General features: G+C 37.2%; 1 protein-coding gene across 2 annotated transcripts in view; it reads right to left on the bottom strand.

The window, feature by feature from the left end:
* Positions 1 to 26,366, bottom strand: part of WDR70 (WD repeat domain 70) — a 316,512-nt gene that overhangs the window by 110,907 nt on the left and 179,239 nt on the right. For both annotated transcript variants that reach the window (XM_061187724.1, XM_061187725.1), the window contains exon 10: positions 8,448 to 8,622. In XM_061187724.1, coding sequence (XP_061043707.1) covers positions 8,448 to 8,622 — 175 coding nt within the window. The remainder of the gene's footprint in view (positions 1 to 8,447; positions 8,623 to 26,366) is intronic.

Here is a 26,366-nt window from a genome sequence, read left to right as displayed (position 1 = left end):
AACAGAGACTGTAAAAAGACAGCTGAATTTGGTACTTAGAAAGCCTTTTTAAAAAAATCCTTAAAAACACTAAAAGAGATTGTACCATGTTTTCTGATAAATCCTCAAAATACCAATTTTCCAGCTCCTTCAGGGCCTTTGAAAGCAAACTGGATGGGGTCTCTGTTTTGTTCACTGTGGTATCCCCAGAACCTAGAATAGTACTTGGACGAGAGAAGGTGCTCAGTAACTTTTGTGGAGTGAATGATGTGATCTCTCTACTTTCCCTCCACGTATCAGCCCCTCCTGTTCTTCATTTCCTTCCCTATTGAGCTAGGAGTCCATGATCTCACACATCTTGACCAACTGTCTTATCAACATCCTAAATTAGATGGCCCCAACATCCTTCTATTACATGTTTCCTATTTTTCTCTCTCTCTCTGCGAGTTTTAGGATCTTCTCTATAACCCCGGTGTCCTGACATTTCATGACATATGGTTTGATGTCTTTTTCATTCACTGTGCTGAGCACTTGATGAGCAATTCCTACCTGGAAAAAAAATCTTTTCAGTTCTGAGACTTTTGGGGGTAATGGGGGGGGCAGTGGGAGAAGGGCAGTAGTAATTATTTCTTACCTAATTGTATCCTCTCTCCTCTACATTTTCTCTTTCTAGTCAAATATTGGGCCCTGAACTGACCCTTAAGTCCATCTTTTCTTTCTCACTGTGCTTTATGCTATTTTCCAGGAGATTTCCTTGACTATTTCTTTCAATACTCCCATGGATTTTCCCTCAAGTATCACCTATTTATTTTCCAAGAGCTCTTTCTTGAACTCTAAGTGTTCAAAAAATTTTTGTAGTATTCTGCTTTAGTTTCGTGTCTGCAATATTCTCTTTCCTCTCTGAGAATATTAAATATAGAATTTTTTTCTTGAAATATTCTTCTGTTTCCTACATTGTCTCTCTCTCTCCCCTCTGAGATTGCTTTAGTCTCTGTATTTCTTGTTAGAGGATTTCTTCAAATATCTGGTAATCCTTGTCTGTTCATTAATATATAAGAGTAAGGTACTAAAAAGCTGATTAGAAACACTATGTCAGGGGTCAAAATCTTCTTCTGTAAAGGGCCAGACAGTAAAATATTCTAGGCTTTGAGGGCCATATAGTCTGTTGTAACTACTCAACTCTGCTACTGTAGTACAAAAGCAGCCATAGATAATACAAAAATGAATGAGCAAGGGTGTTCTAATTAAACTTCATCATGGACACTGAAATTTGAATTTCACATCATTTTCGTGTGTCATGAAATATTTTTTCTTATTTTGATTTTTTTATAAACCCTTGTGGTAGGCAGAGTAATGCCCCCCAAAGATTTCTAACCTCCTAATCCCTGGAACCTTTGAATATGTTACCTTACCTGGCAAAGGGGAATTAAGATTTCAAATTGAATTAACACTGATAATCAACTGATCTTAAAATAGGGCAATTATTCGAGTAGACACAATGTAAGCACAAGGGTCTTTAAAAGTGGAAGGCGGAAGCGGAAGAGAAGGTCATGGTTTTGCAAAGTGAAAAGGACTCAACTCACTGTTGCTGGCCTTGAAGATGGAGGAAGGGGGCTACGAGCCAAGGAACGTGGGCAGCTTCTAGAAACTGGAAAGGGCAAGGAAATGGATTCTCCCCTGAAGCCTCCAAAGGAGAAAACAGTCCTGCCAACACCTTGATATTTAGTTCAATAAGACTTTTAACCTACGTAAGTATAAGAAGTCTGTGTTGTTTTAGCCACTAAGTTTTTGGCAAATTTGTTACAGCAACCACAGGAAAACAATAGAATCATTTAAAAATGTAAAAACCATTCTTAGCTTGCAGGTCATACAAAAACAGGTGGTGGGCTAGATTTGGCACATGGGCCATAGTTTGCTGACGCCTTGTGTAAGCGCTTGCACCAGACTGCCTAGGACTGGATCCCAGTTCTGCCACTTACTAACTGTAATTTTGGGTAGGCAACACAACTTCTTTTTGTCTTGGTTTTCTCATCTGTAAAATAATGATAGTAACTACTTCTATCATAGGACTGTTGTAAGGATTAAATAAAATATTACATGTAAAGTACTTAAAATACTTTAAGTCAATTACCTGGTTTCTAGCTTCCAAAAGTGTCTTGACTTCTCTATTCTGCTGTCATCTCCTCTCTAATTCTCTTTGTCTGTGTGGATTTATGCTTTAAAAATGCCTTTTCCGTCATTTTAGTGGGGTTTCAGGAGGGAACAGAACTGAATGAATGTGTTTAACTTACCATATTTAACTGGAAGTCTTAAATTCAATTATTTTTCCTGCCCTCAAAAAACAAGGATAACAGGGACTTCCCTGGCAGTCCAGGGGTTAAGACTCCATGCTTCCAGTGCAGGGGGCATGGGTTTAATCCCTGGTCAGGGAACTAAGATCCCGCATGCTGTGTGGCAGGGCCAAAACAAACAAACAAAAAAATACAAGGATAACAATCATCTACATTTAAAAGAAAAACTTTTAACCTGATTTTTTCGAAACCAGTATATTCCCATTTTTACAAATGTTGCTTCCAAAAATATGTGACATTTTACAAGAGCATTATAAGTAAAACTTTAAAGCTTTCATTAAAATAATTGACAAATTAGAACTTAACTTCAGGGCCTGCAAGTAATTTCACACAGTTTTGATGGTTTATTTGTGTTTTGAATCAATGACATATTTTTTTGAAAAATGAGCTTTGAAAAACACACATGTTAAAAACTCTATAGAATAAAAGTTGTATGCATATGTTTTCTCTTGAATGTTTATTTTAAAAATAATTATAACTCATATCTACTGAGGCACACTAACCAATGGATATATAAAGATCTTCTTTATTGACGATGGTTGTATTTCCATACATTGAATGACTGGCTCTAGCAGGGATCTACATTCTTATCTTCCTAAGTCATACTTTTAGTCTCCAAAGCATCTGTCACACTCAAATTCATGACACTTTCACAGCCATAATTAAATAGCATCCTGAGATCTAACTTCACCATTCTATAAAAACTGTAAATCGCCTAGGAGCTAAAAAGAAAAGAGGAAGAAGACCAACAGTTATTAAAACCTGCTATGTGCCAGTCCTGTTCTGGGTGCTTTAAATATATTACCAAATATAATCCTCAAAATAACCAGACAAGGTGGGGATCATGCCCTCATTTCATGAATAAGGAAAACGAGTGTGTAGAGAGCTTAGGAAACTCAGGACTGATGGAATGAAAGCCCCAAGTAATGTACAGTGTAATTGTACGTCTCAGGTGTCATTTACAAAAAAATGTGCTATAGAACTATGTGGTAGACTTTTAGCTATCCATATATATTTTCTAAACTCCAAGTATTAGGCCTAATGAAAAGACAGAAATCTATATTCAAATTTTTAACATGACTCTATATTTTTTACAGAGACACACCATTTTTTTCCTCAAAGGAAGATATCAGAACCATTTTATACATCACTTGATTTTTAAAAATTGTTTAAAAATATCATTTTTTCCTCTATAATGTACTTCTCTCCCCCCAGTAGTCAATAGTTCACTGCTTTAACTTAAACAACTAATACTGGGTGAAAGCTGTGAATTATTGTTAAGTGCGATTGGTCTTTGCAAAAAGAAGGGAAAAGACACCTTTTTGTCATTTGTCTCATTCTCGGTGAGACGGTAGGTTCTCAAAACTACCACCAGGTGAAATGTTCCTGATCTAGGTAGATAGCTAGATATACGGACAGACATAGAGCTATGGCGAAAAGTACAGAAAGATACATACCAGGTAATTTACAAGCATCATGAGTTACAGATAGGATAATACGAGTAGAGGCAATTAATAAAACAGTAATAGTAATAATAATTTTTTGAAGAGTGTATATTTCATGTTTGTAAGATTATGATTCCATTTAAATAAAGACATTTTGAAAAAAGCCAATTAGAACTATATCTATTATTACAAGGCTGTCCATGTTACAGTCTCAAATAAAAAAAGCAAATTGTAAATTCTCCATTATAAAAACAAAACATTTTACTCTGTGTCTGTACGTATATGTATATATATGTGTGTGTGTATGTGTGTATGTGTATGTATACACACACACACACACACACACACACACATAAATAAAGGGAAAGATGTAGAAGGCCATAAATGAACCTAATCTTAACTTGGGTTATCTGAAGGTGACTGGAGACATTTAAAGATTTGTGGAACACTGGATGCAAGCTACTACTGGTGATTTCATTTTCTGTATTCTTTCTCCTTCATACCTGTTCTCTTATTCACCAGGGGCTTATTTGCCCAGAAGCTTATCTCCTGGTGTGATTACTAGTTCTTGCCCCAGCTTTCTCTGAACCATACCAACCATTCTCTAGCATGGCTGAGAGAATGTGGGCACTGATCAACCTCCGAGCTAGAGAAATGTCTCTGCAGTGGCTCCCAGGCTTGAGGCTTTCCTGGTTAGGGGTTGTAGCGTGTGGTCATGTTCCTATTCTGGGCTGGGGTTGCAGGCCAAAGGAGCAGCAGGAAGCAGCCAGGTGGAGAGCGGGTCAAGTTGCTGGTAGTACCCTACTGCCAAATCAGACTTCAAATATTATTCCCTCCCATCACCTGGATCGAGGGAAAGCCAAACTCCATGAAGATGATGGGTCCTCATTTTCCTGCCAAAATCTTAGTCTACAAAGAGTGACTGCAGTACAGGGAAGTACAGCATGTTCTTTTAGTAAAGAGTCTAGCATATTGTAGACTCCTGGTAGATATTAAAGAGCACTAATGCTGGTTTGAGCAAAATATGTCCAAAGAATTCGGTAGGTGTTTTTATTTGAACAGAAGAAGTCATTGGGTATTCATAAGACTATACAAGCTGGAATATTTTAAAAGCCAGAAATTATACGTGAGAGAGACATGAAAACAGTTTTTAAAAATCCATCTATGTTAACACAGATTATGTGTTTCTACATCATTAAGGATACATGAAAAATAACATCAGTTATCTCCCTCCCTCCCTCTCTCTCTCTCATATCTCTATCTCGTTATGCTTTCATATAACAAGGATAGTACTTTATGCTACTATTTTTTAATGACTTCTTAGAAATAAACTGACAATCTCAATAAACAAGTAAAATATATAGTATAGTATGTCAGAAGATGATCAGCCCTATGGAAGAAAATAAGAGGGATAGAGAGTGCCACTGGTGGGGTGAAGGTTGCAATTGTACATACTGTGGAGTCAGGGAAGGCCTTGCTGAGAAGCGAAAATCTGAGCAAAGTACTGAAAGAGGTGAGGGGGGAAAAGCCATGTGAACACCTAAGAGAAGAATGTTGGAGGCTGAAGGGTTCCGCATATGCAAAGGCCCTGAGTCAGGGGGCATGCTGTTACCTCTCCAACGTCATCTCCCCATATTCTGCACCTCCCTCACTTTACTCCAACCAAGCACTGGCCTCCTCGCTGTTGCTCACATAAGTGCTGTTGAATGGGGAGTGAGGGAGCAGGAAGGCAGCGCAGACCTGTAGAAGCTCCTCTGAACTGGGCTTCCTCTCAAATTTAAAGACAGCCCAGCATCATAGGACTGAGACGGATGCTGGGCAAACAAACACTCTTCTTGAGCAGCAATGTCCAACAGAACTCTCTGCAACAATGAGAATGTTCTCTATCTGTGCTGTCCAATAAGTAGCTAGTATGAACGAGGAACTGAAATTTTAATTATATTTTATTTTAATTACTTTAAATTGAAATAGTCAGATGTGGCTAGTGGCTACTATACTAGCCAGCATAATTCTAGAATAAAGGTAGGTCTTGAGAACACAGGAATTTATCACTGATAGACACTTTACTTCTAAGAAAAGAAATACATTTCATTTAATTTGCTGAAGTTCAATTGGTCTAATGAAAATTCTATGATTAAACATGGCAATTGTGATAGCTTTACTTAATTGTCACAAAACATATGTATTAACCATTATTTGCCATGTAATTCTTTGGCTACTGTGTGGAAAAAACCATTGTTATTAGGGTTTCTTATCTCAGCTTTAGTGTTTCCCTGTAGATGACTTACTCTTGCTAAAGTAATAGTTAAGAACATTTTTTAAGCTGTTTTTTAATCAAACTGCATTTCCTGCTAGGAAGTTTTTTCCTCTCAATTTGATTTGTCTTCAGGTGACACACACACACATGCAAGTTTAAAAGTATGAATGAAATATGATGAATAGGATGTGGTATAATTAGCTTTACATTCATGTATTATTAAATAAACAAAATCAAAGTCTGTGATTAGAAGAATGGCTTAAAAGATTTTGGGTGCGGGGGGGAACTGGCATTCAAATAGCTTTGGTTTCTACAAAATGGGAAATAGGAGATATACTAATTATTTCAAGAGATGTACAAGGCCCATCTCTAAAAACTATACTGAACTTTATGAAAATATATGGTTTCTAAGAAAAGGCATATATATACGTAAATATATATATATACCAAACACATCACTATTAAAGCTAGATAAGAAAACTTCATGTTTTAGAATTTCTATGTTTAAATCAACAGCACCCAGAGACGATGAAAGCTAGGAACTAAAAAATGTATTGCTTTGTTAAAACTCAGTTTACAATTCAAAGGATTTTTTAAATCTCTGAGCTGTTATGAAGCATTATGTGGTTTATAGTGGAGATGAAAACAGAAATAAAAAGATCTGACAAACAGAAAATGCCAAAGATATTTCCAGCAATCTTAACATGGACTCCTTTTTCCTATCACTATTTTTTACCTTATTCCAAGAAAACTGATTTTAACTCATCTGCCTGAAAAGACAACTATGTTTCCTGGGGCCCCTTTCAAAATGTAAGTGTTTGATAGGCAATTTTATTTGAAAGAAAATTATTTTTATAATTGTTAGAAAGAACAAGAATGTAAACTCTATGAAGGCAGAAATTTTGGATAATCTACAGTACTTGCAGTGCCCAGAATAGTGCCTGTATATAGTATGTACTTAATATTTATTAAATTAATAATTTGACCATCACCTTTTATTACAATAAGATAACTGGGGTTTCCCTGGTGGCTCAGTGGTTGAGAATCTGCCTGCCAATGCAGGCGACACGGGTTCAAGCCCTGGTCTGGGAAGATCCCACATGCCGCGGAGCAACTAGGCCCGTGAGCCACAACTACTGAGCCTGCGCGTCTGGAGCCTGTGCCCTGTAACAAGAGAGGCCGCGACAGTGAAAGGCCCACGCACCGCGATGAAGAGTGGCCCCCGCTTGCCACAACTAGAAAAAGCCCTCGCACAGAAACGAAGACCCAACGCAGCCATAAATAAATTAATTAATTAATTAAAATTAAAAACAAAAACAAAAAAAAAGAATCCGCCTGCCAATGCAGGGGACACAGGTTCGAGCCCTGGTCCAGGAAGATCCCACATGCCGTGGAGCAACTAAGCCTGTGTGCCACAACTACTAAGCCTGTGCTCTAGAGCCCGTGAGCCACAACTGCTGAGCCCACGTGCCACAACTACTGAAGCCCGTGCACCTACAGCCCATGCTCCGCAACAAGAGAAGCCACCGCAATGAGAAGCCCGCGCACCACAACGAAAAGTAGCCCTCGCTCGCCGCAACTAGAGAAAGCCTGTGCGCAGCAAGGAAGACCCAATGCAGTCAAAAATAAGTAAATAAAATAAATTTTTTAAAAAAAATTATTAAAAAAATAAGATAACCAATTTGTATTATAACATTAGTGTAGATTTTCATTTTAACTTTGGTAATCTAGAATCATTCCACTTAACAATTCTTGTTTTACCATCTATGCATACAACAAAACCCTTTTCAAAGCTTATTGGTAATTCACAAAATTAGCCAAAGGCTATTCATTATCTTATTCATTATTTCTGTGGTTACAGAATTCTATGATCCCTTCCAATTCCAAAGTTTATTTATTCTAGTAATGACCAAAAACTAAAAAGAAAAAAAATCTGAAACCTATTCAAATGGAATGTCACAGAATGTCAAAACAAAATATTATTTAAATTACTAAAGAAATAATTGCATAACAACTGATGGATTGTCCTTGCTATTTCATGATTTTCTCAAATCTTTTAAACGGTATTTTCTAGTGCTCTGCTTAGTCTTGTTTTATATTACTGTCAAATCCTTCCCTTTCAAAATCAAGTATACTGAGATGTCATATAATAAACTGCACTATGCTTTTTAAATTTTATACCAAAAGATTTAGCTTATTTTAAAAACAAAATCTAATACGCATTGGAAAATACTGAGCTGGAATGTTTGCTAAAATGCTGTTTACTGCAAAAGTCCCAATGTTTTATCAACTAACACTGAAGTTTAAATTAGAGCTAAACTCAGGAAATTGACCTTCATAATATTTTAACATGATGTTTGGCTTTGTAAGGTGGTTTTCTTCTAAGAAAAGAGGACTTAAATGTCCTTAACTTACAGTCAAATTTCGGTCCCAAATCTGTATGCTTCCATTCTGGCAGGCAGCTGCTATGAGGCTTCCATCTCTACTATATGTACAAGTGGTGGGAATTACTTTTTTACCCTGCATTGTCCGTGGTTTAAACACACTTTTTTGCTTCTTTGGATTTTCAACTTCCCATGTCCTCACAGTCCTAAAAAAAAATAAGGAGATTTTCATTTATAAAAAAGAAAGGATTTTAAAATACAAAAGAGTTCACAAAGACTGCTTCACCTTTTAAGCATATAAATCTAATTAAGGTTTTAAAATTTTTATTTAATATTTAAATAATATTTTAAATAAAATGTGCATTGTAAAACATTCTACACTTATAAATGAGATTACCCACTAAAATAAAGTGAACCATCCAAATTGTGTTGTCATGAAATCAAATAGCAAGTGGCAAATTCCACTTCAAATCTGTCAGAGTTCTTAGTTCTGACCCTCTAAAGCAGCAGCTTCCAAACAATTCTGACTATACACTCTGATCAGTAAAACTGTTGAACATAATACACCCCCTACATACATACATTAATTTCTAAATTACATGTGTTAATGTACTGCTATATAACACACACCAGAAAACACACTGAAAAAAACTGGTCACTAAGAAAGAATGATGTCCTGCTCTAGGGCCCAGGCAAATATCTCATGTCTCTGGGGGAGGCTGACTGCCTCAAGTTTCCACCAAGTAACAACTAATAGCAGTCTAGAGCTGGGGCAGAGACAGAACGAATACCCTCCCACTCACAGTCCCAGGCAAAGGAGTACTGCCACTGAAGGAGGCTAGAATTAAATCTATATGAGAAAAAAAAAAAATACAGAAAAAACAGACTAGCAACTTCTTTGCAGAAACTATCCAGGCTAAACCACTACAGAACAACATCTCTAAAGTTCTGAAAGAAAAAAAAAAAGTCAATCTAATATTCTAAAGCCAGAGAAAACATATTTCAAAAGAAGGTGAAATAAAGGCTTTTTCAGATGAACAAAAGCTGAGATAATTCATTTCCATCAGATATGTACTACAAGAAACGTTAAAAGAAATTCTTCAGAAAGAACAAATATGACACAAATGGAAATATGAATCTACACTAAGAAATGAAGAGTGCCACATATGGTAAAAATGAGGGTAATGTAAAAGACATTAAATGTAAAACATTTAAAATATTTAAATCTCCTTAAAAGATAAATGGCTATAAAGCAAAAATAATAACATATTGTGAGGTTTGTAACATATGTTCAAGTAAAAGGTGTGACAGAAATAGCACAAAGGTTGGGAGGGAGGAATGAAAGTATACAGTTTATACTATATTTGAAATGGTAAAATATTATTTGAATAGAGACTTTGCTACATTAAAGATATATATTACTAACTCTCAAGCAATCACTAAGACATTTTTTATAATGAATATGTAATAATGGAAAAAAAATGGAAACCAAAAATTAATCCTATCAAAAATAGGAAAAGATAATTTAAAAGAACAGTGGGATAAATATAAAACAAATAGCAATATGATAGGTTTAAATCCAACCTCATCAGTAATTACATTAATTGGAAAAGGCATAAAAGCTCGAATTAAAAGGAAAAGACTGTCAGATTAGATTAGATAAAAGCAAAATTCAACAGATTCTGTATTAAAAAACACACAAAAACCTTTAAATATAAAGACTTGGGACTTCCCTGGTGGCACAGTGGTTAAGAATCCGCCTGCCAATGTAGAGTACACTGGTTCGATCCCAGATCCGGGAAGATCCCACATGCCGCGGAGCAACTAAGCTTGTGTGCCACAACTACTGAGCCTGTGCTCTAGAGCCTGTGAGCCACAACTACTGAGCCCGCGAGCCACAACTACTGAAGCCCGAGTGCCTAGAGCCTGTGCTCTGCAACAAGAGAAGCCACCACAATGAGAAGCCCACGCACTGCAACAAAGAGTAGCGCCCCTCGCCACAACTAGAGAAAGCCCACACACAGCAACAAAGACCCAACGCAGCCAAAAAAATAAATAAATAAATCTTTAAATAAATAAATAAAAAGACTAAACCGTCTAACAGTAAAAGGATGGAAAAAAGATGTGCCATAACATAATCAAAAGAAAGCTAGAGTGACTATATTAATGTCAAAGTGGACTTCAAAACAAGAAATAAAACTAGAGACAAAGAGGAGAATTTCATAATGATAGAGTCAAATGATCAAGAAGACATAACAATCCTAAATGCATACGTCCCTAATAATAGAGTTTCAAAATGTGAAAGCAAACTTAATAGAAATAAAAGAAGAAATACCAAATCCATACTTTTTTTTAATAGGTTCATATGATTTTATTTTTTTTCCACTTCTTTATTGGAGTATAATTACTTTACAATGCTGTGTTAGTTTCTGCTGTACAACAAAGTGAATCAGCTATATGTATACATATATCCCCATATCCCCTCTCTCTTGAGCCTCCCTCCCACCTCCCTATCCCACGTCTCTAGGTCGTCACAAAGCATCAAGTTGATCTCCCTGTGCTATGCAGCAGCTTCCCACTAGCCATCTGTTTTGCATTTGGTAGTGTATATATGTCAATGCTACTCTCTCACTTCGTCCGAGCTTACCCTTCCCTGCCCCCATGTCCTCAAGTCCATTCTCTATGTCTGCCTTTATTCCTGCCCTGCCACTAGGTTCAGCAGTACCGTTTTCTTAGATTCCATATATATGCGTTAGCATATGGTATTTGTTTTTCTCTTTCTGACTCACTTCACTCTGTAGGACAGACTCTAGGTCCATCCACCTCACTACAAATAACTCAATTTCGTTTCTTTTTATGGCTGAGTAATATTCCACTGTATATATGTGCCACATCTTCTTTATCCATTCATCTGTCAATAGACATTTAGGTGGCTTCCATGTCCTGGCTATTGTAAATAGTGCTGCAGTGAACATTGTGGTACATGACTCTTTTTGAATTATGGTTTTCTCAGGGTATATGCCCAGTAGTGGGACTGCTGGGTCATATGGTAGTTCTACTTTTAGTTTTTTAAGGAACCTCCATACTGTTCTCCATAGTGGCTGTATCAATTTACACTCCCACCAACAGTGCAGGAGGGTTCCCTTTTCTCCACACCCTCTCCAGCATTTATTGTTTTTAGATTTTTTGATGATGGCCATTCTGACCGGTGTGAGGTGATACCTCATTGTGATTTTGATTTGCATTTCTCTAATGCAAATCCATATTTATAGCTGTATACTTCAACACTCCTCGCTCATTAACTAATAAAACAAGTAGACCTCTCTCTGCCCCCCCAAAAAAATCAGTAAGGCTATAGAAGACCTCAAAAACTGCACCAAACAAGTTGAGGTAATTAACATTTATATAATACTTCACCCAACAACAATTGGATGTGCATTCTTTTATACATTGAACATTCACCAAGATAGACCACAGCCTGGGCCATTAAAACAAATCTAAACACAGTAAAATGACAGAAATCATACAAAGTATGTACACTGTCCAAAAAATAAAACTAAACAAATGATCAATAACAGAAATGTATCTGGAAATATATCTCTTCCAAAACATTTAGCAATTAATAAATACAATTCTAAATAACCCATGAGTCAAAGAAAAAAATCACAAGGGATATTAGACAACACTCTGAAGCCAAAAAACGTGAAAATACAATATATCAAAATTCATGGTGTCCAACTAAGGCTGGGCACAGAGGAAAAATCTAGCAGTAGCTACATATATTAGAAAAAAGAAAGTCCTCAAATCAATGACCTAAAATTCAAACTAGAAAAAGAGAGAATATTAAATCCAAAGCTAGCAGAAGGAGGGAAATGAGAATACAAATGAATAAAACAGAAAACAGAAAACCAGTAGAGAAACCAAAAGCTGGCTATTTGAGAAGATCAATAAAATTAATGAATTTCTAGCTGGAATGATTAAAAAACAGAAATTGGAGACAACGTCAAACACCAGTATCTTGAATGAAAGAGAAGATATCACTATAGAGCTTAATGACATTGAAAGAATAATAAGGAAATTTTATGAATGAATTTATATAAATAAATTTGATAATTTAGATCAAGTGGACAAATTTCCTTAAAAGACAAACTACCAAAGCTCACTCAATAAAAAATAAATAACTAGAATATTCCTATATGATTTTAAACTAAGTACATAGTTTAAAATTCTCCCACTAAGGATGACTTCACTGTTGAATTCTACCAAACATTTAAGAAAGAAATAATACCTTAAGAAGGATAAGGCTGCCTACTGAATGGGAAAAGATATTTGCAAAGATGTATCTCATAAGGGGTTAATATCCAAAATATACAAAGAACTCATACTGCTCAACATCAAAAAAACAAACAACTTGATGGGAGGAGATATGGGGATATATGTATATGTATAGCTGATTCACTTTGTTATAAAGCAGAAACTAACACACCATTGTAAAGCAATTATACTCCAATAAAGATTTAAAAAAAAAAAAAATGGGCAGAGGCAGGACAAAGTTCCACCAGACAAAGAGCAGCCTTCCCCACAACAGTGCTCTTGAGTAGCCCCATGTGGCCCCAGTAGAAAGCCTCTGATGACTTTGACAGATGAAGTTACAACAATAGCAGAGCCCAACGGGAAGAAGAAAGACTGCTCTTCTTTCCCGGCAAGGACTCAGCCAATGAAAAGACATGGACTCTGTTTACTACAGCCCTCCCAACTTCTTTTTGTCCTCTATAAAAGAGTTCTCCTTCCCGTGCCTCTGGGGACTTGCACGTGGCTCCATGGTGGCAGACCCTGAATTGCAATTCTCTGCTGATCCTGAATAAACCCATTTTGCTGGAGAAATATCTGACAGTCTATTTATTTCAGGTCAACAAAAGGAAGGGAGTTAACAAGATTTGGGGACCCTGGAAGACTCAGAAAGGCAAATTATCCACTTGACACATTTGAATGGACACTAGTTGACACCCCTCCGGCTGACCAGATGCAGGACTATAAAGCCCCCAAAAAACCAAGAATAAACTACAAGAGATTAAAAAAAAAAAAAAAAAGGGCAGAGGATCTGAATAGACATTTTTCCAAAGAAAACATATAGATGGCCAACAGGCAAATGAAAAGATGCTCAACATCAGGGAAATGTAAATCAAAGCCACAATGAGATATTACCTCACACCTGTCAGAATGGCTATTATCAAAAGACAACAAATAACAAGTGTTGGCAAGGATGTGGAGAAAAAGGAACCCTGTGCACTGCTGGTGGGAATATAAATTGGTGCAGCCACTATGAAAAACAGTATGGAGATTCCTCAAAAAACTAAAAACAGAACTACCATATAATCCAGCAATTCCACTCCTTGGTATTTATCCAAAGAAAAAGAAAACACTAATTTGAAAAGATATATGCACCCCTATATGTTCACTGCAGCATTATGTACAATTGCCAAGATATGGAAGCAACCCAAGTGCCCATCAACAGATGAATGGATAAAGAAGATGTGGTGTGTACACACACACACACACATACATACATACATACAATGGAACATTACTCAGCCATAAAAAAGAATGAAATCTTGCCATTTTCAACAACATGAATGGACCTGGGGGTATTATGCTAAGTGAAATAAGTTAGACAGAGAAAGACAAATACTGTATGATTTCACTTACATGTCAAACTTAAAAAACAAAACAAGTGAACAAACATAACAAAACAGAAACAGAGTCATAGATACAGAGAACAAACAGGTGGTTGCCAGAGGGGAGGAAGTGGGGGTAGGAGAGAAATAGGTGAGGGAGATTAAGAGATATAAACTTCCTAAATTAGAAAGAGAAAGAAAAAAACCATATGCTATCACTTATACATGGAATCTAAAATATGACACAAATGAACTTACCTACAAAACAGAAACAGACTCACAGACACAAAGAACAGACTTGTGGTTGCCAAGGGGTCAGGGGCATGGGGGAGGGATGGATTGGGGGTTTGGGATTAGGAGATGCAAACTATTATATAGAGAATGGATAAACAGCAAGGTCCTACTGTATAGCACAGGGAACTATATTCAATATCCTGTGATAAACAATAATGGAAAAATATGAAAAAGAATATATATGTATATGTACAGCAGAATCATTTTGCTGTACAGCAGAAATTAACACATAAATCAATTAATACTTCAATAAAATAAATTAAAAAAAATTTTTTAAAGATACAAACTTCCAATTGCAAAATAAATGAGTCATAAGTATGAAATGTACAGTCTGGGGAATACAGTCAATAATTACATAATATCTTTGTATAGTGATAGATGGTAACGAGACTTACCCTGGTGATCATTTTGAAATGTATAGAAATATTAAATCACTATGTTGTGTAACAGGAACTAACATAGTGTTGTAGCAAATTATACTTCAAAAATAAACAAACTCATAGAACTAGATCAGATTTGTGGTTACCAGAGGCGGCTGGTGTGTGTGTTGAGGGGGGGCCCGAGTGGCAGTGTGTGGAGAAATTGGGTGAAGGAAGTCAAAAGGTACAAACGTCCAGTTGTGAGATAAATAAGGACTAGGGATGCAATGTACAACATGATAAATATAATTCACACCGCTGTATGTTATGTATGAAAGTTGGTAAGAGAGTAAATCCTAAGAGTTCTCATCACAAGGAAACAAGTGTTTTTGATTTCTTAAATTTTTGTATCTGTATGAGATGATGGATGTTCTCTAAACTTACTGTAGCAATCATTTCATGATGTATGTAAGTCAAATCATTATGCTGTACTCCTTAGACTTACTTATACAGTGTTTCATGTCAATTATATCTCAAAACTGGAAGAAAAAAATAAAAATAAAAACATCTGGGGGACTTCCCTGGTGGTGCAGTGGTTAAAAATCCACCTGCCAATGCAGAGGACACAGGTTCAATCCCTGGTCCAGGAAGATCCCACATGCCACAGAGCAACTAAGCGCGTGTGCCACAACTACTGAGCCTGTGCTCTAGAGCCTGCGAGCCACAACTACTGAGCCCGCGTGCCGCAACTACTGAGCCCGCGTGCTGCAACTACTGAAGCCCGCGTGCCTAGAGCCCATGCTCCACAACAAGAGAAGCCACCGCAACGAGAAGCCCGTGCACTGCAACGAAGAGTAGCCCCCACTCGCTGCAACTAGAGAAAACCCGCATGCAGCAACAAAAACCCAACACAGCCAAAAAAAAAACAAACCATCTGAAGGAAGGAAGGGGGGGAGAGGCGGGATGGGGAGGGGGGAGGGGAGGGGAGGGGAGGGGAGGGGGAGGGGAGGGGAGGGAAGGGGGAGGGGAGGGGAGGGGAGGGGGAAGGGAGGGGAGGGGGAAGAGGAGGGGAGGGGGAGGGGGAAGAAGAGGGGAGGGGGAGGGGGAAGAGGAGGGGAGGGGGAGGGGGAAGAGGAGGGGAGGGGGAGGGGGAAGAGGAGGGGAGGGGGAGGGGAGGGGGGAGGGGGAGGGGAGGGGAGGGGAGGGGAGGGGAGGAAGGAAACCAACTCTATATAAACCCTTCCAGAAAATAGAAGAGGGAACACTTCTCAATTCATTCTATATGACCAGCATTACCCTGATGCCAAAACCAAAGTCACTACAAGAAAACAAAACTATGGATCCATATCCCCAATGAACACAGACACAAAAATCCTTAACAAAATATCAGTGTATACAACTAGCAGTGTATAAAAATGATACTATGACATGATTAAGTGTTATTTAAACCAGGAATGCAAAGGAGGATTGAAAGGACTGAAAATTAAACAATATAATACACCATATCAACAGACTAAAAAAGATATCTGATCATCTCAATTGATGCAAAATAAGCATTTGAAAAAAAATTCAACACCCACTCGTGATTAAAAAACAAAACAAAACAAACTCTCAGCATTCTAGGAATAGGATGGAACTTCCTCAACCTGACAGGGGACAGCTAAGAAAAACTTACAGGTAATATACTTAATGGGGAAAGGCTGAACGCTTTCCTCTTATGCTTGAGAACAAGGCAATGATCTCAAACCCTCACCCTTTCTTTATACTAGAGCTGCCCACCAGTGCAATAAGGCAAATAAAAAATATTAAAGGCTTACAGACTGGAAACAAGAAATAAAACTGTCATTATTAAGAGACCACATGATCATCTATATAGATAATCCCAAGAATCTACAAAAATGTTAGTAGAACTAATAAGTGAGTTTAGCGTGTCACAGGATACAAGGTAAATAATCATAAATCAATTCTATTTCTATTGACTAGCAACAAACAACTGGATGTTGAAATTATGAAAATAATACCATTTATAACAACATGAATAAATATGGAATCTGTCAAGATATGTGTAGTATCTGTACACTAAAAACCATAAAATATTTCTGAGAGAAACAAAAGAAGATCAACACAAATGAGAAGATATACTGTATTCATGGAGTCAATACTGTTAAGATTTCAATTCTGCCCAAATTAATCTTTAAATTCAATGCAATCTCAATCAAAATTCCAGCAGAGTCTCCTTGGGGATTAGAAACTGATTAAGCTAACTCTAAAACTTACATGGAAATGCAAACAACTTGGAACAGCCTAAAACAATTCTGGAAAAGACGGAAACTCATTCTACCCAGACTCCAGATTACCTTCTAACTCCCACATTATAACACCAATCACATAAGTTGTAATTACACATACTGACATCTATTTCTTCTACAAGAAGAGCTCCATTAGAACAAGGGCTCTGTCTGGTTTTTGTTTTATTTTTTTAAATCTTTGTATGCACAAAGAGGTTCTACCAAATCTCTTGAACCCAATAGGAACATAACACATACTAGGTTCTCAATAATTGCTTTGAATGAATGAAAGAAATTCACTGCCTATCTAAGCTAGAAATCAATTTTATTGAGATATAACCAACATACAATGAAATGTAACTGACTTTTAAATGTATAGGTTTAAAGTAGCCAGCATTTGCTGTCAAATATTTATGATTTTTTCCAAATGAAGGTTTTTTGTTTTTTTTTTTAATAACTTTTGCATGTCTTCTCCCTAAGCTTTGCTTGGGAACTTAATCAGCTGTTTAACATTACCAAACCCTAGTTTTCAGAGCTGTCAAACCCAGTGCCTAATATAAGAATGCATTCACTACATTTTAGGAACTACTAACTAGCAAAATGTAAGCTCAAATAAGGGTTTGGGAACAGAACACAGGAACAACAGAAAGGCACTTTGCAACTTCAGGATATAAAGCAACCTAGTGGAAGATCCAGGAGACTTAACTTCAGTGTTACAAAACACTGTGACAGCTAGAAGCAATCAGCAGTGTGACAGATACTGCTAGCAGCATACTCCAACATCCGTTCTCTTTTCTTCTCTAAGTCTGTATTTCCCAGCCTCTTGCAGATACATGTGATGAAATATGGCAATTATGCTTTGACCAACGTGGTGTAAATGGAAGGGTATTAAAGAACTCTGGGAAAGTCTCTAAAAGAAGGTTGCAGACCCTTCTTCACCCCTTCTTGTTTACTCCTTCCTCTGCCAGCAATTTGGATATGATTCTGGACTCAAGCAGCATCTCAGAGCAACAAAATAGAAGGCCCTGGTCCTTGATGACACTAAAGCCACCAAACCAATGCTGGAGTGCCTATGGATAGACTTCTCTTACTGATGGATGGATAGATAGGTAGGTAAACTTTATTGGGGTATAACATACTTCCAATGAAATTCATCCTTTTAAATGTGCAGTTCTGTGAGTTTTGACAAATGCATAATTCTACCACTCCAAAAACTTACTTTATGTTGCTTCTTTATAGAAAACCCCTCACATCCCCAGCTTCAAAGTTGGCAACTATTGACCTGTTTTGTTTCCCTGTAGTTAAGCTTTTCCAAATATTATATAATAGGAATCACACGGTATGTAGCCTTTTGAGCCTTGCTTCTTTAACTTAGCATAATGTACCTAAGTTGCTGTGTATATCAGTAGTCCATTCCTTTTTGTTGCTGAATAACATTCCACTATATGGATATACCACATTTTGTTTTCCATTTGCCAAATGCTGGATAGCGGGTTGTTTCCAGTTTGAGGTAATTATAAATAAAGCCACTACAAATATTCATGTACAGTTTTGTGGGTTTTTTTTTTTTCTTGGTAAAAATAAGCTGTCATTTCTCTTGGCTAAATACTTAGAAATGGAATTGCTGGCCAGATGAGAAGTATGTGCTTAACTTTATAAGAAACTGCTAACCTGTTTTCCAAAGTGGTTGTTCCATTTTGCATTCCCACCAGCAATGTATAAGAGTTCCAATTACTCCATATCCTTGTCAGCACTTGGTAATATCAGCTTTTTTTAAGCCATTCTAATAGGTGCATATTGTTAGTGTGATTTTAATTTACATTTCCTAAATGACTAATGACATTGAAGATCTTTCCATGTACTATTTGCCTACCATTTCTCTTCTTCGGTGAAGTGTCTCTTCAAATCTTTTGCCTGTTTTCAATATTTAGTTGTTTATTTTCTACTACTATTTTTTGAGAGTTCTTTAGATATTATGGGTACAAGTTCTGTATTAGATACGTGTTTGGCAAATATTTTCCAAGTCTGTAGCTTGCTTTTTCATTTTTTTTTAAACAGTCTTTCAAACGGCAGATGTTTTAAATTTTGATAAAGTCCTATTTATCAAATTTTTTTATATTGTATCTAAAAAATCTTTGCCTAACCCAAGGTCATAGAAATTCTCCTATGTTTTCATCTAGAAATATTACAGTTTTAAGTTTTACAATTAGGTCTATGATCTATTTGAATTAGGTTTTATATGTGGTATGAATTAGGTTTTATATATGGTTTTTTTTAACATATGGATATCCAATTATTCCAATACCATTTGTACCTGAGCATTATAAAACCATACTCCCAAATGAATGTATTCCGTATTGTTTACTTGTCTCTGTTCAGTATGTTTTCCATAGTTAATATGCACAAAAAGTTGAAAAATACCTACTGTGCCTTTTCTTTCTATCCTCAGCTCTGCAACACTGGAGATAAATTATGATAGTTTCTCTTTTTTTACAACTGAACATCTGCAAAAGTCAGATGATACTTTAGAACTACAATATGAAAGGCCCCACACAAGTACTATAAAGTATCATTATCATTATCTGGTTTGTTTAAAGTTCATCTGTAAAACTGGGATAATAATACCAACAATGAGGGGTTGTGAGGATTAAATGAGATTAGGGATGTAAACGTGTCTAGGACAGTACTTGGAATACAGTAGGCACTCAATAAATACTAGTTTCTTTCTGCTCTTCCTCTTAGACCATAAATAAAACATTAAAGCTAATAAACCCAACAACTAAGTACGTTCCATTTATTTCAGTGGTATATTAAAAGGTTAAGCTAGTTATCAATATAACAGCAAGAAAAAGCAGCTAGCCTAGCATATAGATGTATGAAATATAAATTTACACAGCATCTGATGGTGACTAATAACATTATGGTTTTATGGATCTGATTCTCTGAATCTACGCCTGAAAAAATGGATGCTAAAATGCTAGGCCATTAGGTATCTGTCAAAACATTTTATGCTGAAGAACACATATTTTGAAACTTGGAGTGAGATCTGGTCTTGTAAAATTAAAACTGTGTTTCATAAAAAAGATTTAAAAATAGAAGAAGGATCTGCCTGGGCCTTTCGGGACACAAAATGAAAACACCCAGAAGACAAGAAAAAGACACAGGTGGGGTCATTACATTGCCCCAGGCACAAATGCTTTCTATCTTAAAATTTTGAATTCTTTCCAGATACAAGTTCTAAACTTTCTGGCATCTGCTGCATAAATGCATCACAGCATTTGGCAGAAGTCAAGGGAAGCATTAATTTTGCATGGAAATCACTTAAGAGATCTTGGTTTAATTTTTCTCGAAAGACTACACAAGCAACTTGAGTGATGTAAGAGTCTGAAACTTGCTGGCTCTCTTCGCAGAACAAATCCAACAAGAAAAACCTTCTTTTCAAAAATGCCCAAATATTAAAGGTATTATCCCACAGAAATGGGGAAAATATCTTTTCTATATAAACCCACAACAATCTTTATAAACATACATAAGCCACATTATGCACACAAAGTAATTGCAGTAAAAATAAAGTTGCATTTAGGAGAAATGTATTTTGTGTTAATGTTCTATACTTATAATTATTAAAATAAGGCCTTATAAAATCTAGACTTAGAGTAAGGAATAAATGCTACAATAAATAACCAGTTATACCCTTACATTTATGGCCAACTGATTTTCAATAAATATGCCAAAACAATTTCATGGAAAAAGAATGGTCTTTTCAAAAAATGATGCTAAGACAGCTAGATATCCATATGCAAAAAAGATGACTCTGGACCTTTACTTCACATCATAGAAAAATTAGCTCAAAATGGATCATAGACATAAATGTAAAACTCTTAAAACATGACATTGGATTAGGGCATGATTTCTTAGATGGACACCAAAAGCACAAATGATAAAAGGAAAAAAAAGATAAGATGGACATCATCAAAATTAAAAATTTACATGCTTCAAAAGATACTATGAAGAAAGTTTACAAACAAGCCATAGACTTGGAGAAAATATTTCTAAATCATATATCTGATAAGAGACTGGTATTGAGAATACTTAAATAATTTTTACAATTCAATAAAAAGATAAGTGACCCATTTTTTAATGGGTAAAAGATTTGAGTACATATTTCACTGAAGAATATATACAAATGCCCAATAAGTACATAAAAAGAAGCCTGACATCATTTGTTATTAAGAAAATGCAAATCAAAATCACAGTGAGATACCATTTCATACCCAATAATCAAAAGACACATAGTAATAAGTGTTGGTGAGGAAGTAAAGAAACGGGAACCTTCATACTTTACTGGTAGGAAGGTAAGATGGTGGAGCCAGTTTGGAAAACAGTTTGGCAGTTTTGTAAAATATTAAACAGAGATTTACCACATAACTCGGCAATTCCACTCCTAGGTATCCACCCAAGAGAACTGAAAACATATCCCATGCAACAACTTTAACATGAATCTTCATAGAAGCATTATTTATAATAGCCAAAAACTGGAAACAAGCCCAATGTCCATCAACTGATGAATGGATAAACAAACTATAAAATTGTCGTACAATGGAAAAACGAATTGTTTGGCAATAAAAAAGAAAAAGGAGTGATACGTACTATAGTATATGACTTTCTTGAGGCTGCTATAACAATAACTACAAACTGGGTAGCTTAAAACAACAGAAATATATCCTTTCACAGTTCTGGAGGCCAGAACTGTACTCCCTCTGGAGGCTCTACAGGAAAATTCCCCCTTGCCTCTTCCAGCTTCTGGTGCCTGTCAGCACTGATTGGCTTCACTGGCTTATAACCACATCAGTCCCATCTCTGCCTCTATCTTTACACAGCCTCCCCCTCTGTATGTCTTCTCCTTGTTTTGTCTCTTATAAGGATTCTTGTCACTGGATTTAGGGCCCATCTGAATAATCCAGGATGATTTCATCTCAAAATGCTTAACAATTACATCCCTTTTCCAAGTACGATAACATTCACAAGTTCCAGGAATTTGATATAGAAATATATCTGTGAGCTACCACTCAAACCACTACCCACTGTAACATGGACGAACCTCAAAACACATTATGCTAAATGAAAGAAGCTAGACACAAAAGATCATATATCATATAATCCTATTTATCTGAAATGTCCATAAAAAGCAAGTATATAGACAGAAAGCAGATCAGTAGGTTGCCTAGGTCTGGAGGTAAGAATGCAGAATGACTAAACAAATTCTTTTTAGGGTGATGGACACATTATAAATTAGATTGTTGCGGTGATTACCCAACTCTATAAATATACTAAAAATCAATTAATTGCCCCATCCTCTTCTAGTTTCAGCTGCTGAACATCTCATTAAATTCCTAGAAAAACCACCAACAATTAAACATTTCTGAGAATCACTTTCAGAAATCTCAGATGAGGAAGTCAATCAAATGAAATCAGAAGATTCTCAATTAAAAATATATACCAAAATACTTATTAGCCAAAAATTATGCCCTGTTCTTACAAACCAAATAACCCTGAAGCTCTTTACAAAGCATTTTTAAAATCTTTTATTTCATTAAATCAAACAACAAGATAGATCAGGGTCTAGTACGTAAAATAAGAAGCAAAGGATCCTGGGGTGGTGGTGGTGGGATGAATTGGGAGATTTTGACTGACATATATACACTAATAAGTATAAAACAGATAACTAATAAGAACCTGCTGTATAAAAAATAAATAAAATAAAATTCAAAAATTCAGAGAGACCTTCAAGATGGCGGAAGAGTAAGATGTGGAGATCACCTTCCTCCCCACAAATACATCAGAAATACATCTACATGTGGAACAACTCCTACAGAACACCTACTGAATGCTGGCAGAAGACCTCAGACTTCCCAAAAGGCAAGAAACTCCCCACGTACCTGGGTAGGGCAAAAGAAAAAAGAAAAAACAGAGACAAAAGAATAGGGACGGCACCTGCACCTCGGGGAGGGAGCTGTGAAGGAGGGAAAGTTTCCACACACTAGTAAGCCCCTTCACTGGCGGAGACGGGGGTGGGGGGGAAGCTTCGGAGCCACAGAGGAGAGTGCAGCAATAGGCGTGCAGAGGGCAAAGCGGAGAGATTCCTGCACAGAGGATTGGTGCCGACCAGCACTCACCAGCCTGAGAGGCTTGTCTGCTCACCCGCCGGCACGGGCAGGGGCTGGGAGCTGAGGCTGGGGCTTTGGAGGTCAGATTCCAGGGAGAGGACTGGGGTTGGCTGCGTGAACACAGCCTGAAGGGAGCTAGTGCGCCACAGCTAGCCGGGAGGGAGTCCAGGAAAAAATGTGGACCTGCCTAAGAGGCAAGAGACCATTGTTTCGGGGTGCACGAGGAGAGGGGATTCAGAGCACTGCCTAAACAAGCTCCAGAGACGGGCGCGAGCCATGGCTATCAGCACGGACAACAGACATGGGCATGAAACGCTAAGGCTGCTGCTGCAGCCACCAAGAAGCCTGTGTGCAAGTACAGGTCACTATCCACACCTCCCCTCCCAGGAGCCTGTGCAGCCCGCCACTGCCAGGGTCCCGTGATCCAGGGACAACTTCCCCAGGAGAACACATGGCGCACCTCAGGCTGTTGAAATGTCATGCCAGACTCTGCTGCTGCAGGCTCGCCCCGCATTCTGTACCCCTCCCTCCCCCCGGCCTGAGTGAGCCAGAGCCCCCTAATAACCTGCTACTTTAACCCCGTCCTGTCTGGGCAGGAACAGATGCCCTCAGGCGACCTACACACAGAGGCGGGGCCAAATCCAAAGCTGAACCCCAGGAGCTGTGCGAACAAAGAAGAGAAAGGGAAATCTCTCCCAGCAGCCTCAGGAGCAGTGGATTAAATCTCCACAATCAACTTGATGTACCCTGCATCTGTGGAATACCTGAATAGACAACGAATCATCCCAAATTGAGGTGGTGGACTTTGGGAGCAACTGTAGACTTGGGGTTTGCTTTCTGCACCTAATTTGTTTTTGGTTTTAGGTTTATCCTAGTTTAGTATTTAAAGTTTATCATCATTGGTAGATTTGTTTATTGATTTGGCTGCTCTCTTCCTCCTTTTTTTTTTAAAATATATATATATTTTTTCCTTTTTTCTTTTTGGGAGTATGATTCTTTGTGTGATTTTGTCTGTATAGCTTTGCTTTACCATTGTCCTAGGGTTCTGTCTGTCCATTTTGTTTGTTTCTTTCTTTGTTTGTTTAGTATAGTTTTTACTGCTTGTTATCATTGATGGATTTGTTTTTTGGTTTGGTTACGCTCTTCTTTCTTTCTTTTTTTTATTAGCTTTTTAAATTTTTTTTTAATTTTTAAAAATCATTCTTTATTTTTTAATTTAATAACTTTATTTTATTTTATGTTTCTTTCTTTCCTTCTTTTTTTTCTCCCTTTTCTTCTGAGCTGTGTGGCTGACAGGGTCTTGGTGCTCTGGCCGGTCTCAGGCCTGTGCCTCTGAGGTGGAAGAGCCAACTTCAGGACACTGGTCCACCAGAGACCTCCCAGCTCCACGTAATATCAAATGGCAAAAGCTCTTCCAGAGATCTCCATCTCAAGGCTAACACCCAGTTCCACTCAACGACCAGCAAACTACAGTGTGGACACCCTATGCCAAACAACTAGCAAGACAGGAACACAACCCCACCCATTAGCAGACAGGCTGCCTAAAATCATAATAAGGTCACAGACACCGCAAAACACCCCACTGGATGCGGTCATGCCCACAAGAAAGACAAGATCCAGCCTCATCCACCAGAACACAGGCAGCAGTCCCATCCCCCAGGAAGCCTACACAAACCACTGAACCAACCTTACCCACTGGGGACAGACACCAAAAACAAAGGGAACTACGAACGTGCAGCATGCAAAAAGGAGACCCCAAACACAGTAAGTTAAGCAAAATGAGAAGACAGAGAAACACACAGCAGATGAAGGAGCAAGGTAAAAACCCACCAGACAAAACAAATGAAGAGGATATAGGCAGTCTACCTGAAAAAGAATTCAGAGTAATGATAGTAAAGATGATCCAAAATCTTGGAAATAGAATGGAGAAAATACAAGAAGTGTTTCATAAGAACCTAGAAGAACTAAAGAGCAAACAAACAATGATGAACAACACAATAAATGCAATTAAAAATTCTCTACAAGGAAGCAATAGCAGAATAACTGAGGCAGAAAAACAGATAAGTGACCTGGAAGATAAAATAGTGGAAATAACTACTGCAGAGAGGAATAAAGAAAAAAGAATGAAAAGAATTGAGGACAGTCATAGAGACCTCTGGGACAACATTAAATGCACCAACATTCAAATTACTGGGGTCCCAGAAGAGGAAGAGAAAAAGAAAGGGACTGAGAAAATATCTGAAGAGATTATAGTCTAAACCTTCCCTAATATGGGAAAGGAAATAGTCAATCAACTCCAGGAAGCGCAGAGAGTCCCATACAGGATAAATCCAAGAAGAAACATGCCAAGACACATATTAATCAAACTACCAAAAATTAAATACAAAGAAAAGATATTAAAAGCAGCAAGGGAAAAGCAACAAATAACATATAATGGAATCCCCATAAGGTTAACAACTGATCTTTCAGCAGAAACTCTGCAAGCCAGAAGGGAGTGGCAGGACATATTTAAAGTGATGAAAGGGAAAAACCTACAACCAAGATTACTCTACCCAGCAAGGATCTCATTCAGATTCGACGGAGAAATTAAAACCTTTATAAACAAGCAAGAGCTAAGAGAATTCAACACCACCAAACCAGCTTTACAACAAATGCTAAAGGAACTTCTCTAGGCAGGAAACACAAGAGAAGGAAAAGACCTACAATAACAAACCCAAAACAATTAAGAAAATGGTAATAGGAACATACATATCGATAATTACCTTAAATATAAATGGATTAAATGCTCCTACCAAAAGACATAGACTGGCTGAATGGATACAAAACCAAGACCCGTATATATGCTGTCTACAAGAGACCCACTTCAGACCATGGGACACATACAGACTGAAAGTGAGGGGATGGAAAAAGATATTCCATGCAAATGGAAATCAAAAGAAAGCTGAAGTAGCAATTCTCATATAAGACAAAATAGACTTTAAAATAAAGAGTATTACAAGAGACAAAGAAAGACACTGCATAATGATCAAGGGATCAATCCAAGAAGAAGATATAACAATTGTAAATATTTATGCAGCCAACATAAGAACACCTCAATACATAAGGCAAATGCTAACAGCCATAAAGGGGGAAATCGACAGTAACACAATCATAGTAGGGGACTTTAA

This window comes from Eubalaena glacialis, chromosome 4 (genome assembly GCF_028564815.1).
Source record: "Eubalaena glacialis isolate mEubGla1 chromosome 4, mEubGla1.1.hap2.+ XY, whole genome shotgun sequence".
Lineage (NCBI taxonomy): Eukaryota > Metazoa > Chordata > Mammalia > Artiodactyla > Balaenidae > Eubalaena > Eubalaena glacialis.
This window is presented reverse-complemented; position numbering and strand designations above follow the sequence as displayed.